Source organism: Centruroides sculpturatus, unplaced genomic scaffold (assembly GCF_000671375.1).
Source record: "Centruroides sculpturatus isolate CEXI.00-Female unplaced genomic scaffold, Cexi_2.0 scaffold181, whole genome shotgun sequence".
Lineage (NCBI taxonomy): Eukaryota > Metazoa > Arthropoda > Arachnida > Scorpiones > Buthidae > Centruroides > Centruroides sculpturatus.
In genome coordinates, this window is record NW_019384322.1 from 595,647 (window position 1) to 610,894 (window position 15,248).

General features: G+C 29.5%; 1 protein-coding gene across 1 annotated transcript in view; it reads right to left on the bottom strand.

The window, feature by feature from the left end:
- Positions 1–1,663: 1,663 nt before the first annotated feature.
- The window catches only part of LOC111625838 (roundabout homolog 1-like), a 160,254-nt gene continuing 146,669 nt past the window's right edge, over positions 1,664–15,248 (bottom strand). Inside the window, 2 exon segments of the mRNA XM_023369082.1 lie at positions 1,664–4,565; positions 8,901–9,094. Coding sequence (XP_023224850.1) covers positions 4,551–4,565; positions 8,901–9,094 — 209 coding nt within the window. The 3' untranslated portion in view covers positions 1,664–4,550.

Genomic DNA, 15,248 nt, shown 5'->3' on the forward strand with positions numbered 1-15,248 from the left:
GTAAATTTATCTGTATTGTAGGTGAAATATTTTAAGAATGTATGCAATTCATGTTTTGTCCATGATAATTATATACCAAAAACTAATTGTATTATTGTAATAATGTAATATTAATGACTTATCATAAAAGTCAACTGAAGGGGACAATGTAGATGAAATAGACTATATTTTGACTGAGATAGTTTTTATAAAAACGAAAATGTTCCCGATTTTCTCCCTGTTTTGCATGTAATGGGACTCTAGTTAATAGAGCACAGGATAGCCGAGAACTCCGTTTAAACAAGAATCATGAAATCAGTATTTATAGAGCAGAAGTCTGCATAAGAGAGCACTCACTATTCTAAGGAAGATTTATAAGGGTTTATCTTTAATCGTATGTACAGTACATCATCGCCCAAGATGCACAGCAACGGGGCTCTAAACTACATATAGTATTTGTAGAATTATGCAATATGATTAAGAGGAAATGAATGGAGGAAGATAGAGTTGAACAAGTGAAGAAGAAATGGAAATTGTTCACGGAGCAACAAAACGTTTCTGATAAAGATGCACTGTTTCATTTTTGCATGGTGAGAAAACATAAGAAAATTTTTCCGAGTATAATGCCATCATTCTTGCAAAATTCAGGAATTTCTTGAGAAGAAAGATGCGGGTAATCGTACCAAAAAGAATATCACGACTTATTTAAAGTAAATTTCTTTAGGTTGTTTATTGCCTGAATAGTTGCAATAGTGCAAGTAGTTCATTTTCATATTTGTAAATATTGCAAGAATATTTGATAGAAAATAACTTTATTCTTACAGTATTGTACTGTACTTATTTGTTTTTAACTCTAGTCTGATGCCCCAAGATAGGTTCTTTCACTAAAAAATATGAAAATTAAGTTGCGACTTGGTATCATACCTGATTAGTATCTTTTATAGATATGAATTAGGTGTGATACTTGAACCTTTTATCTTGGAATGTTAATAGTCCAATTAGAGAGCATTCAGAATTTTTAGAGTAAGGATGTTTGCATCTTTTTCAGCTAGGCTTCCTGTGTATTTATGTAAAGAAGCGAAAGTAATCTGACTGGTAAATTTACTCTATGTGCTGATTATTCGATAAAATCGATGTTATAAGAATGGAAACCAATAAGTACAGTAAAATTATGTAATAATGAATTTTACAGTTTCCAAGAATGTTGTAACAAGCTCATGAGATAGAGAGATTCCAATATGATGAACAATCTCCTGGGTGATCTAGTTACTTTGGAAATGGAACATGATGCAGCAGACTGTACAAAGTTATTTAGTGTAATATCTTAAAGGTGATGGAGAAGAAATGCAGTTCTAATATGTATTATTGGATAATATAACTGAAATTATGCAATTAATAATAGAATTGAAGTTGAAATCATTATGAGTAACTTTAAAATGTTCCTTATAGTTATTGTATCTATAAATTCATCATATAATTAAATTAATAGATGGAATAAAAGATAGAGATCTCATATTAAAAAAGCCTTTTAATACTTTAAAAAATGTTTGCAGTTTTGAAAAAATAAGTCTTTTTAAATACAATTATGTTTTGAATGGATTTGGTAGATAGTTTATTATTTGTTTTTTAATGTCAAATATTCTTGTTATGTAAATTAAATAATAAGTAATACACACACACAATGTAAAAATGAAAGGCAATTTTTAACGAGTCTCCCCATTTCACTGTTGTTCATGTACATGCAACTTTTAACACAGATCTACAGGATGAGTACAGCAACTTTCTTACAGACTTTGTAGATTTTTCTTACTTTTTTTTTGTTTTTTTTTTACAAAATGACTTGTTGACTGTACAATCACGAAATCAACACATGGCACAGGACTCACCTTTGTCAAGTACAACAATTTTTCTCTGATATTGTAATCAATGAATGTAAGCAGCAGAGTAACAAAAAATTTGACTTGAACAATTTTTGTTGGCAGTCCCTTCAAAGAACATCTTGTGTAACAAATTTTCTCAGTACTCTGCCCCTAACATATCTCTATGTAAAATTTTATTTATTAAAGACTGTGACTGGAGAAACTGTGTGTTTACACCAGTTATGTAACAATTGTTGATTTGTTACTTAACTGCTGTTGTTAGTAAGTAAACAAAGAGGCATAAATTAATAAAATATCTCAAAGAGGCACAAGTGGAATCTGAATTAATAATTATATTATAAAATGCTATCAGAAAATAATATTTTAAATTTGATGTCAAGATACATTATTTCAAACAGAGCTTTAGATATTTTTCTTTCAGTTCAAAAATTCTAAATTTTAATGTAAATTATTATTATTTTTCTTTTTTTTAGAGTTTTTAATCATCTAGCACAACTCTACTTCTCTTATACAGTTCTTTTCATATAAATTTAATTATTAAATTTAACTATAAAGATTCCCTGAAATATTCTATTCTAATAGAAAAATGGTGCATAGTAAATTTTCATATAAAACTCTTTATATAAATGAAATTACTGATTTTTAAGCAATTAAAATATAATTGCCTGTATTTGAAAAAATTATATACAATTTGTAAACATTTAAAATACTATGTATATATAAAATTTCATTTTTTTGCAATTATATTCTCACACTGCTTGTGTATATATTGATTATTTGCATACCATATCTGCAATATTATATTGAAGATTCAATTGATTACAGATTTGAGATATTGGATACAATAATTTTCTTATTATAAATTATAAGCAAATTTAGGCTTGAAAAAGTTTTTGTATTGATAAACAGGATATTGAGAGATTAATAATTTATGAATGTTAGAAGAGTTATTTTATATGTAATTCAGAATGTAATGATTAAGCTCTTCTGTACAGTTTATTGCTGTTTTTTTTTTTTTTTAACAGGAACATCCTCTAATGTTTACAAACATTAACAAGCAATGCCTCCAGTCACAGTCATGTGATTCTGTTCACACCTCTGGTAATCAACATTCAATACTTCACATCTCTAGAATGCTGTTTCATATAATAATAATAATATCACCAACAGCATACAGAGAACAGGGAGAAAAGATCTACTTGGTAAATATACCAAGCAGAGATGGAGTAAGTTATCACTGTTGGTGATATCTAGTTGTCTATCACACAAGCCATAAAACACTTAGATTACCAGTATATCTTCATAAAAGGGCACCTTCAGGATATGCTTCATTTCTCACAGACTGATGTAAATTTTAACTTGGTTGACATTCAGTTTACAAACTTTTAATTATTCACAAAACCATACTCGAATGGAAATCAGTATGTACAACTTGGCAACAGGCAATTACAGAATTTTGTTGTTATCATAAACTGCATAACTTTGCCATATTTCTTTGTATTGCTATTGTTCTTGTGTCAGAATCTGGCAGTTTTCAGGATTTGTATTTTGGTATTTATCTGTATGTTTATAAAAATTACTACAATGGTCTGCCTTACTACGACACAAAAAATACATTTAGCATGTTCCGCACATGATTGTATAAAGGAATGGCACTGATTCTGTCTTTCCATGTGGAAAAACTATTCATCAGACCTCATTGATTTCAAAGGCATTAATTTGCATAAACATGTAAAAGATCACTTTCATTTTATAATGATGAAACTTGAAATATAACAATATTTGATTTTCAATTAAATTCTGAAAACTGTCAGTCATTTAAAAAACATATTATGGCTAGCTGCAGTTTGTGACAAAATTTTTAAATGACCAAATATCAAAGTAATGTCATGTTGCATATTGATAAGTAATATAAAACCCTGTATACCCCTAAAAATTATCAGATTCATTTTGCATGTTTGCCTGTGCATACAACTCCGCCGACCGAAGTACCATAGGTACTTTTACGACTCGATAAAACAGATTTTCATGGCTGTAAAGCAACAGAGAAATATTTACATAGAAGACTGAATTTGGAACAATTTTTCTAATGTTCTAGGTGTCCCTAACTGTACATCTGATACACAACAGTAACCACAATAGTCACAGGGAATAAATTAAGTTCTGTGCTCACTCTGTGCAATGCAACAGAAGTTAGTGGCCAATTTAACTCATTATGTGCAACATATTTGATAACTTCCTCTTCCAACATTTTAGCAAAATGTCGTCGGCTGTATGATATGCTGAAATCGTCGTGCTGAAATTGCACCACTCATCACTTTTGTAGAACATTGTTCTGCTTGAGCACAGCCAAAATTGAGAAGGCAGCATTAGTCATTATTGCAAATCCCTATTTGGCACGTCAGTAGGTCGACTTCAATTTGAAACACAATATAATTTCCTCTTGAGAATGAAACACAGACTTAACTCTCCATCATCTTTTCTGTAACCACTGTTGAGCATTTAATATCTTCGAGGCATGCACTGCCTCCACAGCTAATTTGCAACACTGACAGAGTGAGAACATAAAGTTAGAGTGGAATATGGCCTAACTCCTGAGAGGCACATAAGATGTCTCTGTCACAGCATATCTTTAATAACTGGCCTTTGCATCCCTGTTAGAATTTTCTCTTCTCCTTTGAAATATAAAGGTCAGATGACAGGAGTCTGAAATAGTTTAAAATAAATACATTATTAAGATTATTGTTTCATTAAACCACATTTTTAAAGTTGAATAATTTGCTTTGAATAAATGTAATATTTTTCAAACATTCTAATTGATATAAAACTCTATGATTGAAATTAATTTCTCAATATTTTATTTAATTATTAAGTGAAAAAGTTTTCATCTGAATTACAGTAGATATAGCAATAACACAAAAATCTTCTGATTTATAAATAAAATTATACATATTTTAAAGTTTATAATAAAATGATTTCAAACCATTTTCTAAATAATGATATATAATTTAAGTTATTGGTTTCATAAAAATAAATTTTGGAATGCATATAAAAAATTACTCATCAAAATTTGCAACCTCTACAGGGCTAGATTGCTCACTAGGCATATGAGGGATATGCTTACTTGCCCCAAGTCCTGGGGCCTGAAATTGGAAAAAATAAAGCAATTTTACCATTGAAATTGTATAGCATAATTTATAAATAATTTAAAAATAATAATCCCTCAATTACATAGAGGGACCCCCAATCTGCTATGTTTAGGAACCCTGGAAGGTCTTAATTCATTACTATATCTGTAGTATTAAAGATAACCAGATGGCTGAGTGGTTAACTTGTCAGCCTACTGCTCTGGGGATCTGGGAACGAATCCTTTTTTTAAGGTGATTTGTCCTGGATATGTCAGGTCTAGAGGATTTGATCCCGGGATCTCGAAAATCGGGATCCCGGGATCCCGACCACTTTTCAGTCCCAAAATTTTCGGGATTAAGTTTTCCTAATTCCGGGATTTTCGGGATTGACATCATTTTAAAAAAATTGCAAAATAGACTGCATGAAGCGAAACGTTCAGTGCCAGTGCTTTTAACAGAATTGCTTGCCTATCATTTTAATATAAAATACAAGAAATTTTATTCCAAGCAAGCAGCAGAAATTAACCAAGCGGGCTTGCGATGCTTGCTTGGAATAAAACTTCTTGTATTTTCAACTAAAATGATAGGCAAGCAGTTCTCACTGGGTTACTTGGTAATATACTTCATTTTTGTATTTTTGAATTTTCGCGGGCGCCAATCGATTTTCTGGCGCAGTCGAGAGCACTACTCAGTGCGTTTTACCTGTCAATGTGTCAGCCATCTTGTTTTGCCAGTGTGGTTAATATAGACCCGACGCCTCTCGCTTAGGGGGGTCGACCTTAGGTGAAAAGGTTACGACCCCCGCCTTGCCCGTGATCTGTCAGGATGATGCGAGAAAGTCTTTTTACGTTTGGGAGTAGTGGTTTGCTGGATGCTGAGAGACTCACACAGAGACCGAATTTACAAAATTAACGTGTTTATTTTTAGAAAGGCATGCTTACAATGATCGAAACAATCGGGATTGTAGCCTTTACTCCTACAATCCCGATCTGTGTCGACCGGACTGTTTTCTTCCAACCTCCCCGTGTCCTCGAAGCTATAACTAGAACGGGCTTATAAGTATTTACTAACGATTCCTCCAACTTCCATCAAACCTAAACGCGTTTTCTCAGCAGCTGCATATATGTGCAACAAATTGAGAAGCAGACTTGGTGATGAGACACAGGATGCGTTGTTATTTCTCAGATCATATTTTCGCAATTCAAATTAGAATGTTCCTATTAGATTAGTTTTCTTTATATTTAAGAAAAATGTGACTGATTAATATTATTTTTAAATACTTTTTGCTAAGAAACTTACTTTACTACCTACTTACTAGGTTGTTATATGAAAGTAGTCTATTTAGTCGATGTTAAGAGAGATTTTTGTTAATTTTCAACGTTTATTTGCATAGTTTGTTACATAAAGGTTTTTTCAATTTATGTGAGTTTAAAGAGATCTCAGTGATGCTTAAAAAAGAATAAATTTAACATGAAGACTGAGTGATTTTAAGTCTGGTTAGTCTGACTCTGAGTCTGATTAGTTAGAGTGATTAAATTAGCTAGGTGTATACTGTAAAATATGTTGATTTTTGTCTAAATTTTGATTTGTTGATTTTTGTCTAAATTTTGATTTGTTGATTTCTGTAAGATTTTCTTATTTTTTATTAACCCTCAATACCGAAATAATCCCGGGATCCCGGGATTGACTAAGTATAATCCCGAAATCCCGGGATTAGAAATAAGGACCGGGATCGAATTCCCTAGTCAGGTCCCATCCCTCACCACATGACTGCCTCATGGAATCCACAATGGGCTTGATCAAAAGGCCCTCTTAGTGTCCACAGGACAAAGAGTGGGGGAAGTATTTAAATATTACAATAGGATTTAGAATAAGCTGAATTTGATTTTTATTTAATTTATTTTTACTTAAGTTTATGACATATAAAAATTAAGCTAAATATTTCGTTATCTAAATACATTCTTCTCTAATCATTTATTTTCTTAAAATATTTGGATAACAGTTAGAAAAGTGTAGATAACTGATCTAAGAGATTGAATATTTCACCATTAATGCAATCATTAATGTAAAAAACAAAATTAATTAATTAATATTTATAACAATTATATAAAATAGGATAAAAATAATTAGAATCAATAGAAAACACAATATAAAAGTTTAAATGTATTATAAATGCTCATTTTAAAATTTTATTTAAAGAATTTACATGTTTTTAATAAATTTTTTAAGATTAGCTTGAAATAAAATAATAATTACTGAATTTAGATTATCTATAAGAGTTATAAAATTTTCAAAATCTAATTTCCTAATTACTAAAATTATATTAAAAATATATAAAATTTGATAAAACTTCAATAAAAATCTTAGTTATCTCTTGTACTTTCTCAACTTTTCATCTGAGTCAGAAAAGTACAAGAGAGTTTTAGTAATTAAATACCAAACTTTGATAAAAATATATAAAAAGAGTTAAGAGTAATTGCTTTTATCCTTTTTTTTTAAATAGATATAATATAATTTCCTTATGTTATAAAGAAAAAAATTGGAAATGGAGACATTTTATCTTAAATTTTTAATGGTTTAATTGAAAACAATTTTTGAATTCAAAACAAAAATTTTTTTTCAGATCAAAGAACCCAGAAAAATCTGGCAAAATACAATTATTTGCATCCAGAAATATTTGAATATTTCTCTCTTATCAGTTATCTCTTTTCTATTCATGACCACAAATAAAAAATGTAATAATCTACTGTTTTGATAGCTTTCAATTTTTTAATTTTCTAATTTCAATATCAATTTGATTGATAATTAAATCTGAAAAATGGTTTCATCTGAACTAAAAATTATATTCATAATGTAAATTAAATTTTTAACCAAGCATTTTTACATATTCTTTTATTGTTTTATATTTATACTTTTTGTTTTGCTACTTATTTTTCAAAACAAATAGTGCATTTTTATTAATATAATTTACAGCAGTATGTATCAATGGTGTAAAATGCACAGAAAATTGTTAAAACAAAAATAAAATCTTTGCATACAACTGCCCACTGTATTCTCCATGCCTATGAGAGCAGCTAAACATCTAGTGTGGAATTTGGGGTGAGCAGTTCCTTAGTCCCATATTTTTGACAGCATCCTGAATAGTGACTGATATGAACACAGCAGTGGATGGATGTTGATCCAATGGCTTGATGACTTGCCATTGAATCAACTAAATCAGTTTAGTTAAATCAGGTTTAGTATCACGCCAACATAGTATTTGCCAGATGTGTCAATGGCTAGCAGAGTGGTTTGACAACCACTTGCTAGGGTAATATAGCCCCAATACATGGTCATCACATTCCCAAACTTGCCCCTCTGAAGTTTTTTCTATGGGGTTACCTAAAAGCATTGGTGTATGATATGTACCCAGCAACATTATGTGATGTTGGTGCATGCATACAAGGCTTATGAAATGATGACATCAGGAATACTATATGCCATCCATTATGCCACAATCAACTGTCTACATCTTTGTATTGCCACTGAAGGTAGTCATCTTGACCATTTCCTCTAACAACATAAAGATCCTTTTTTGTATCAATTTATGCAATATTGTCTTTATCCTATACAGTCAAAGATTACTTGTTTGTTATGCTATATCACCTTAAATTAATTCCCTTTGGTTATTTTAGTGCTGGAACAAGCATGTAACACATGCATACACTTGTGCAATGCTGGAAAGATCCCTTTTGCACTGGCTAGATGTTTAAGTGAAATGTCCTGTATACATCAATACTTATTTGTTATATTATTATGCCTTATTATAATTGTCTTATTTATGATCAAATTTTTAATGAGTATGTAAGTAATGAATTTTATAACAAATTAAAAAATAACATTTTAAAATATTATTGTTTGAAAAGTAACTTACATCTTTTTCTTCCAATCGCGAAGGCATTGATTTCACACCATAGGAATCCTTCTCTGACATGTTTGATAAAGTACTATGTGGTGACATTGGCAATCCATTCATCCCAATTCCAAATTCTCTCCTGCGTCGTCCAAAAGAAGCAGAGGGACTTGAACAGGTAGGAAAGTTTGGTTTGTTGTAGGCTGGAATATCATCTAATTACATGAAAAATTCAGCTTAATTTATAGATATTTTTATATAAACCCTAATATTATTTAGTTACCATGTCTGGTCAAAATCACTTAATATTTTTAAAATATAATTCTAAATCCACCTTTAAATTTACATATAAGCATAAAATTTTGTTAAAAAATGGTAAAATAAGTAATATATAATAACAATTTAGTAATCTTTATGTGAATAACAAAATATTTTTGGTCAAAAAATGAAATTCATTAACTTGACTTGAAAATAAACATTTAAAATGGAATTAATTTAAGAAAGATATTTGATAACTCTGTATATAAGTAATCTACAATATTTAACTTAGCAAAAATGTACTTAATTTATAGTAGAAATAATTTACATATGAAACATCAATTATTTAGTATATAAAAGCATTTTTATGCATAATTAATGACCAAAATAAAACATATAGAATGTTAGTTATTAATCAAAATATTTTGAACTTTTTTTTCTGTTCTCTATCTTCAATAGAGAGATTTTCATTTTCATTAAAACTTTTAAATGATTTTTAAGTAATACTTAATGAAACTTATCATTTTCTCAAATTCCTAAACAATTATAATTATTGTATTTTTGCTTAAAAGACAATTTGAAAAAGAATGCAGTTTTTGTTCTGATTTTAAATTGCAATCATGAACTCATTCACAAATTTCAACTTTGGGAAGAATGACTGCTCCCACAGATGCAGAATACACATACAGTGGGGAAGATTATGCAAAGATTTTATTTTTGTTTTAGCAATTTTCTTTGGGTATATGCCATCACTGGTTATATACCTCCATAGGTTATACATGTGAAAATATTATATTATTGAAGTTTATCATTTAATGAAATTTGAAAATATTTAAATTGTAAATATATTCATTTGGTTGTTAAAAGGTAAGATTATAATGGAATTATTTTATGTTATTTTCTGAAAACATTTTAAGTCAATAAATAATGTGACTTCTATAACTTTAAAATTAATCAACAAAACTTAAAAATTTATCCTTTCAATTAATAAATACTTTATTATTTTAGTTTTGTATGTTTTTATTACACTTTATTTAAGCATTTAAATAAGTTCTGTAAGTTCTTTTAAATGCTTAGATAAAATAATAGATTGTAAATTGACACTTGAGATAATTTAAATCTTAAAGTAAGTCTTGAGATTACCGAAAGGTTCTAATCATTTTAAAGTTATCATTTAGAAATTTTTAGACTGATGATGACAATGATTATAATTATAAAATGCTGATAAAAAATTAGATGAAAATTTGAAATGTAATTAATAAAGAGTAAGGCAAGATGAATAAACACATCAGATTGTACAATAAATAGCAAATAAAAAATGCCATCCTCTCAGAAATGCTAAGATAACCTTAAGTTTGACAGAAAAGCCACAATATAAACTTACTTGGTAAACATAAATTTATTCAGTGGAGGATAGAGGGGACACATATTCCTTTAACAAAAATTTAAAATGAATAAATAAATTAAATATAACAAAAACATTTTTTCTGAAATATACTTTTACAGATGAAGGGATTGGATATAAAAAATGTAAGCACTATAATGTAAGTTTAGAGAAAATGTAAAAATTAAACATATTAAATAGTTTTCTGCTTTATTTTCTTTAATCAGAATAAAGTGAATGTTATAGTTAAAAAGTAGGCATAATATTTAAAGTGAAATACAGTGGTGCCTCGTATAATGTACTTAATCCGTTCCAGGTGCATGTCCATTAAGTGAAAAGTTATATGAAACGCATTTTCCCATAGAAATACATGTTAAAACATATAATTCATTCCACAGCATAAAATAACCATACTATACCATACAAAAAATGAAAATGAAGCAGTCACCAATTATGCCGGGTAGTCAAATGCTGTGAAGAGGTGGAGGTGGAGGTGGAGGGACACTTTCTCTACAAATTCATACAGATACAGACTTTTTACACATTGCAGCAGGTCTCTTTTTATTGTTTTTTAATCAGAGTCAGATTCAGGAAATGCTACCGGAGCTTTGCAGGGTCATCTCCTCTATTTCCATCCTTTGTTTTTTGGCAGCTTGCTTCTTGAAAAACATGTTCAAGGTGGTCTGTTTCTCTCTCTTCTTCAACACCTGTTGGAAATGACGGGCAAGGGTGTCATTGTAGAGATCATTGATCCTATTGACCTCAGCTCTGTTTGGAAAATAAGTGTTGGTAAACTCCTTAACCTCTCCCCATTTGACAAGGAAGTTTTTGTCAACTTTCACTCCTTCTGATGATATCTTGCTTTGTTTCAATTGAAATCACCTTTCTGTTTTTTTAGAAGCCGTGATTTGCACATACTTGAATAAATGTAAATACCCCCTGTACTGAGGTAATGTACTGTATGTAATAAACACCAGAGCAAGCCGAATCCCAACAGGAGCTCTGTACTTCAGATATACTAATAATATATTCTAATAATACTAATAAATTATAAAAATAGATTGTCGTTAGAAACAGCAAAAGAGTGGAAAAATCATTCATACTTGTTCGCAGAAAGACCGTTGTTTGCCTCAAATAACTGCCAAATGGAAAGTCTGTTGTTCACAGCCAGTCCTTTGCTTGAGGCATACGATATATGAGGCACCACTGTACATTGCTGTTTAGCTGTTAGAATGCATTGTAACATACTAAAGGAAATGGCACTTACCATCTTTTACACCTGAACCCTTCATATATATGTATGTATATAAATCTTTTCAGATTTATCTACAAAAAGCAAAACCTAAAATTTATGGACAAATCTTTCCCAGGACCCAACTTATGATGATATCTGGATATGATACTGCTTATAAAATAAATTAATTTATAATTGAAAAATTTCCGTTTGACAAAGAAAGTGCAAAAATATGCTTTGATGACAGAGATGGTAAAGAATATTTTATCTGACCAAAGTTCCTTACTTAATATTTTGTGTCAATGAAAATGTATTAATTATTTACAATCATTCGTACCATCTATAAATCAAAATAAATCTATAAATCTATAAAATCAAAATAAATCTATAAATCAAAATAACCATAAGTCCTAAAATGCAGTTTAAGCAGAAAGACTACATTTTAAAAATAACTGGAATTAAAATAACACTGAATTACAAGAAATGCCTAAAAGAAATAAGATATGATAAAACTCACAAAAATGCTAATAAAATTTTAATATAATGATTAAATAACTTTGGTCCAGAAAATTTATCACAGAACATTTTTGTCTAATTTAATTTTTTAATATTTGATATCTTAGTTATAGATTAATGAATTTATTTTTTGACATTATGAATATATTTATAATATTTAAATTAGTTCATTTATGAATAAACTTCTTAAATTTCATAAAAGTTTATTTAAATTTTATGAAATTTAATTGACCAGAAATCATAAATCTTATAAAAATAATTAATAATCTAAACATTTAAATTATTAAAATCTTCATAGACATTATTTGATTAAAGTATACCATATGCATATAATAATAGTAAAACATCCTAAATATTTCTGAACTTACTATCCATCTTCGGATATATAATAAAAACCATAATTTCAAAATAGCACTTAAAAAAATTAAAATTTAATATCCTAACATTTGAAAATCAAATAATGTTAGCATTGATAAATACCATTTATCATAAATATTAAATTTAAAAGGACTGTGGTTATATTATTATAATTATTACATATGCATGTTGTACAGAATGTCTACAATAAAAGGTCATGTATTCTATGCAGTTTGCAGCAAAAATTGCTTAACAGGATTGCACAAACATTTCTGTATCTCTTAATAAGATCATAGGAAGGAAATTCACAAAAAATTAGTTCTATAAATCATTTTATGGCATGTAAGGCCAGCTAAACAAATTTTATGTAACATATCATCCCTCTTATCAAGTAGCATTATTTAAACAATCTCTACATTAAACTCTCTTTCATTAACAGTTCTCTTAAATTGAAGTTAGTTCAAAATGACATCAAGTTTAGAAGAATATATTTTATTGGTGAAATTGTTTTACAAAAACAAAAATTCTGTACCAGAAGCTTTGTAGAAATTTAAGTTGTTGAATGACCTTTAAAGAGATCCAATCTCTGAATGGCTTATGAAAAGTGATTCTAAAATTTGAAGAAACTGGGTCATTGGAAATGAAACCCAGAAAAGGACAAAAACTTGTTGTCATACAGCTGACTGAAGCAATGGAAATAAAATTAAAAGAAGACAGGATGCCAAATGCCATGAAAAGTGCTAATGTTTGGTTCATTGTACAAACATTGGATAAGCTTGTTGCCATATCCACAAAATTATTCAGAATATTATGTATTACTATCTCTCAAATTCAGCAGCTGCTGCAGAATGATCTGGCTGAATAAGATACTTTTATGCTGTAGTTCCATATTCTGTTCAAGATTAACAGTAAAAGTATGGAATATTCTCTGGATGGATGAGACATTTCCATCTGCATGATTCAGTTTAATCAAAACAGTGACTAATTAATTAAGACAGAAAAGAGGCATTACAACTTTAGATCAAAGTCACTATTTTGAGAATATTCTTAAAAGGTTTAATATATATGATTATAGACCAGTTGCTACACTACTAGACTTAAATGAAAAATAAGCAAGTCAATGTCTCCACGTGATAAGGACTTACAAAATAAGACAGAAGCTTATCTTTACAAGTTTGCCATTAGAAATTTACTACATGTAGATAATGGTACACATCCTGACTTACTCAAGTGGCAGAAGCACTCTGCCAATATTGCTCCTATCCTCCTATCCTAGAAATTGTTGGACAGCAGCAAAATGTGTCAGGAGATATTTACATGACATTTTTAATACAAAATTAATTTGTTGTAAAGATGAAAATGTTAGGGTTCTGTGACTCTGACTGATGGATGCCCAACTGATCAAAAATCTACAAGTGACATCCTGTTTATCCTTGCTGGAGGGGCAATAACTTGGAAAAGTAAAAAAATCAACAAACAATCACTTGGTTGACAAATGAGACAGAATACGTGTATATGGCCTTATCTGCTGCAACAAAAGATCAACAGATTGAAGATATCAAGAAAAACAACAAAGGTGCCATCAACTTAAGTAATAACTGTGAATTTCATGCTAGGAATAAATATATTGATGTACTGTACAGTATAACACCATGTGATCTGTGGCATGTTATAAATAATAAATAACGAAATAAAAATATTGAAACTTGACACAAAGGAAATGGTAGCTGATTCTCTCACAAAGGCTGTACCTGCAGATAAATTCTATTAATACTATTTCTCAATACTTGAACATTAAAGATTCACCACTTGACAATTGTGGGAATGTTGTAGCAGCATAGTTAGAGTTGAAGAGTATGTGGAGCCAGAGACAAGGTGAGTCTGTAGGTTCAATACAAGCTATTCTTTATAATTTCCAAAAGAAAAACAAATTGATTTGTAAAAGCAGATTTAATTATTGAGTATTTTAAATGAAAAATTACATTTGAAGCTAAAGATTATAGCAGGTAAGGTGAAGCCATGGCAAAGAGCAGGTAGAGCCATCTGCCTCCAATGGAAGCTAGAAGGGGCTGGTCTACTTCAATGAAATGTTGAAAGGTTAGATTTATGATGCACTCTTTATGCATTATGTAGTAGGTGACTCACCCCACTCCGTTCCATTCTTCTAGGATGAGTCACCCCCAACTACTTATTTGTCAAGATAGTTGAATAAAGTCATGAGCTGTGCTTTTGTATGTGTGTGCATGTGCATGTTTCTGTCCCTGTGTCAAATATAGCATGCATTTCAATCCACCTCCATCAATGCCCTCCTTTTGAGTAACATTTTAATTGTTTGTTTTTATTTAATTTTATTTTATTATCTCTGAAATATTGTTGGCAAGCAAGGTTTCAATATTTTACTTTCTTATTTTAAAGTAATAGCTTTGTTTTATTACTCATTAAAGTAACAGAAAAAGGAAGCAGTGGCGTGCCGTCATTAGAAGCGGTGGAAGCGCCGCTTCCCTTGTATTTTCTAAAAAATAAATACATATTAATTTTAATTATATGAAAATAATCGCACAATATTTTATTATAACCGCATTATGTATCTTATTACAAATTTCTATACTACACGTGAAAA